Source organism: Chaetodon trifascialis, chromosome 9 (assembly GCF_039877785.1).
Source record: "Chaetodon trifascialis isolate fChaTrf1 chromosome 9, fChaTrf1.hap1, whole genome shotgun sequence".
In the NCBI taxonomy this organism is placed as follows: Eukaryota; Metazoa; Chordata; class Actinopteri; order Chaetodontiformes; family Chaetodontidae; genus Chaetodon; species Chaetodon trifascialis.
In genome coordinates, this window is record NC_092064.1 from 26,498,241 (window position 1) to 26,502,196 (window position 3,956).

At 42.4% G+C, this 3,956-nt stretch overlaps 1 protein-coding gene across 1 annotated transcript; it reads left to right on the top strand.

Annotated features, from left to right (window-relative positions):
* The first annotated feature begins 1,182 nt into the window (after window positions 1-1,182).
* Window positions 1,183-3,928, top strand: LOC139336445 (C-X-C chemokine receptor type 5). The gene is made up of 2 exons (XM_070970570.1): window positions 1,183-1,265; window positions 2,771-3,928. The coding sequence occupies exons 1-2, from the start codon at window positions 1,233-1,235 to the stop codon at window positions 3,836-3,838; spliced, it is 1,101 nt and encodes a 366-aa protein (XP_070826671.1). The 5' UTR covers window positions 1,183-1,232; the 3' UTR covers window positions 3,839-3,928.
* Window positions 3,929-3,956: the final 28 nt, after the last annotated feature.

The following is a 3,956-nucleotide window of genomic DNA, read 5'->3' on the forward strand; positions in this document are numbered from 1 at the left end:
CTCTCTGGTCACAAGGCCATTCTTCGAACCAACATACTCTTATTGTCAGAGGATGGCTGGATGTTGTCTTCAGATAACATTTGTAAGGGTGTGTGGCTGGTGCTAAAAAAACCCAAATAAATCTGACCGGTTCAGTCTAATTGTCTCTTGCTTGTCAGAAGCTTTTGGATGCAGTTATTTAGACTTGCATCACTGCTCTTGCATGCTAACTGTAAAAAAGGCCAGGACTCAGGCAGCGCATGTAACTGAGATATCCTGCACCGCGCGTGCCATCGAACGCACCTTGGCGAAAGCATATACATGACGGCGGGTCTCATCTCTCGGACAGCGGTGATTTCCTGCACCGCGCGTGTCCGCGAACGCCCCTTGCCGAGAGCAAACAGATGACGGCAGGTCTCATCTCTCGGACGGCGGTGACGCCCCACGGCGATTTGTCTTCACGCGTGCGTCAATAATAACAACCATCTCCTGTGATGCTTGTTACACTCATTATAGTAAACAATGAGTGCGTATTTCTAAGTTATAAGTTGTTTTTAAGTTGTTTGCATGACGTCATTTAGAGCTAGCAGCTATTAATGTAGTTTGTTAACTGCTGTTTTTGTGTATTTAGTTGTTATTTTTCTGTTGTTCATACAGTGTACCCTGTATAGCTGTTGTCTAGAGATTATTACAGTGACTTGTTTGCATAATGATGCAGTCTGACTACTCATTCTGTGTTTATTGCTGGCTTTATAGACCTCACTCTTAGTCTCTAATTCAATGTCAACGTCTACATTTCTGTTCAGCTCAGTTTCACATAGTTGTTTATGTAAGAAACTGATTTAAACTCTAATCTGCCTGTATTCTGTGTTCTCTTGTGTTGCAGAACCACACGCACAAACATCTGCACATCCCTGCTGGACTCCTTCAGTGTGACTCTGTTTTGGACTTCTAAGCATCCTTGAAGAAACACCTGGATTCTGCACCCCCTTTTTCCACTCTCACCTGAACACCAAATAGTGTCCCGACCCGACACCCTGCTGTGATTGTTGTGAAATTACTGATCCACCCTCATTCGTTCACACACCTACTTTAAAGCTTTTGTCTGTTTTGACTTCATGTGTCCACCAAACGCACCCCCCAGCAAAGAAACCAGCAAAGCAGATACAGAAGAACTTGCAAAAACAGGAAGTACAGGCACATTTCACTTCGACGGTCTAAGGTATACATTCAGCAGACCAGGATTTATCCCCATGGCTGCAGTAATCACCTTTACGGCCTCTGAGGTAAGACATAATTAAAAATGATTGAAGCCAGTGTTAAACTGCTGTAGAGGCTCTGCAGAACTATTGTCTCTTGAAAGTCTTAGTTATTCTGGCGCATATTGCAGGTCTGTTCTGCTCTAAACGTAATTTTACATCTTCAAATGTGGCGTTTTTGCGTGTTTCTTAAATTTGTACCTAAAAAGATTTGATGTCATGGTGAACAACGGGCTAAGTCTTACTGTGATTTAGTTTGTAGTCAAATGTCTTTTAACTGCTAATGGACACCTTTCAATACAATCTGCTGTTTGGTGCTGCAGAACTAAATAATTTCTGTGCTTCTGCTGAAATATCTGACATTTAAAGAGAGAGATCTTAAGGGCAACACGAAGCAGCTCCCAGTCATTAAGAGTCAACTACAAGATTTTTAAATTGTGACAGTAAGTTGAGAAACATAAATTCAAGTACAGTAGCTTGAATTACTGAACTGGAAAAACATACAGCTCAGTAGACATGAGGTACAGTGGGTGTACCGCCGCTTTCCTGTTGAGTCAGTAGGAAAATAAGCGAGGAAGAAAATCAGTGTTATAGATCATGCTGCGTGTGGTTTGTCATGAAAGCACTGCAGGGAGGTAAATTCCATTTTTCTGATACAGAAGTAAAATAATAGAATTTAACAGAACACTAATGCAGTTATGTATGTGATTACTTCTAATTTCAACTCAGTTGTTCAGCACATCTCATTATCTGTCTGATGATCTCCATCCATTGCAACATGAATCATATATGTAAAATTAATGACTTTAGAGGAAATTACATCATGAAAAATCTGTTGTGATATGAGAACAACTTACAATGCAGCAGTCATTCTGAACTTCAGGCTCAATAATAATATTAACATCACATTACGTCTAAATTCTCATTGGTTTAAGCAGATTTCAGATGTAAAGTTTTGCTTGATGGAGCATAATAAAACTGATAAAGAAGAAAAGCAGTAGCTGTAATTGTGACACAAAGCACATTCTGCTATTAATACTGTACTGGAATGCAAGAAATTGCATGCATTCAGTGTTGTCATATGTAAAATTATAAATAGATTTTTTTAGCTATTCTAGAGGACATTTCGCCACGAAAGGTTATTTTTGCAACAACTCGCTGTGATTCAGGCATGATTCAACCACTGATTTCTTCACCAGATATGATATTAATTTAGTTGCTGATTGGGGGAAAAAAAAAAGTCATTTGTATTCATTCATTGGTAGGCTGTGCAGGCACAGCAGGATGTTTTTGCCCCAGAAATTCCCCTTGTTACTGTAATGGGGAAGTGAAAAATGTCTGATTATTCAGTGTTTCCTGCCCAACAATTTGACTGAGAAAACTGCGGGGAAGAAAGAATACAATCAAGGTAGAGATTTTAAAGCTCTTCAAGCTTATGTCATGATTCGCCATGTATTAGTCCACAGCGCACGAAGTGATTCTCTGTGATGAGGTGATTAAAGTGAACTTTATCTCCCCTTTATTTTTTACAGCTGGCAGAGAGCACAGAATATAATTGGACAGACTACGTTTATCCGACAGACGAGCCGGACTACCAGTGCAGTCCTGAGACGGGCCTGCAGACCTTTCACGCCGTGCTCCACACAGTGCTTCACAGCCTGGTCTTTCTGCTGGGCGTGGCCGGGAATGGCCTGATGATAACCGTCCTCCTGAGACGTCGACGCCTCCTGCGCATCACCGAGATCTACCTGCTGCACCTCGCCCTGGCAGACCTCATGCTCCTCTTTACGTTTCCTTTCACTCTAGTTGAGAACGCCACCGGTTGGCTGTTAGGCAACTTTCTCTGCAAGATGATGGGCATGGTGAAACATCTGAACCTCTTCTGCGGGAGTTTCCTTCTTGCTTGCATTGGGTTTGATCGGTATTTGGCGATTGTTCATGCCGTCACAAGTATGCAAAGTCGACGCAAGAGGACAGTGCACGTAACGTGTTCTTTGTTATGGCTGGTCTGCTTGGCTTTATCGGTGCCCAATGTCGTGTTTCTTACCGTGAGTCAGGAGCGCACAAACTCATCTCAGTTCTCCTGCTTCTTTCATGATTTTGGTATTCATGCAAGCAACTGGGTTTTGACCATCAGAGTCTTACATCATGTGTGCTTCTTCCTGCCCCTGGCTGTAATGAGCTACTGTTACACAGCAGTGGTAGTTACTTTGTTCAAGAGTCAGAAAAACCAAGCAAAGAAAGGTGCAATTCGACTGGCTTTACTCATCACTCTGGTTTTTTGTGTCTGTTGGCTGCCATATAACATCACCTTACTGATACAAACTATGGATGACCTGGAGATTATCCAGTATGATACCTGTGATTCCCGTGCCCAACTGCAACAAGCCCTCGTTGTGACAGAGGGCATGGGCTTCGCACACTGTTGTCTGAACCCTTTCTTATACGCCTTTGTTGGCGTGCGGTTTCGCAATGAGCTCCTACACTTACTCTGTAAGTTGGGCTGCACACGTGTTTGTATGCCTTTCATCAGAGCTCCGGGTCACAGCCGAACACCCAGTTCTGATGGGATAACAACCACCAGCAGCATCCACATGTAACAAACTCCTCTACGTCATCAGCTGTAACTAAGATGCTTCTGTTCTGCAGTATTTTGTACGTAATGATGGAAAATGTCAGAATATTATCAAACGTTCTGAAAATATAGTACCCATTTCT

Excerpts from the sequence above, each read along its gene's own strand:
- LOC139336445 (XM_070970570.1), top strand. The coding sequence starts at position 1,233 with ATGGCTGCAGTAATCACCTTTACGGCCTCTGAG. Across the intron at positions 1,266-2,770 it reads TCACCTTTACGGCCTCTGAG|CTGGCAGAGAGCACAGAATA; the intron begins GTAAGACATAAT and ends TATTTTTTACAG.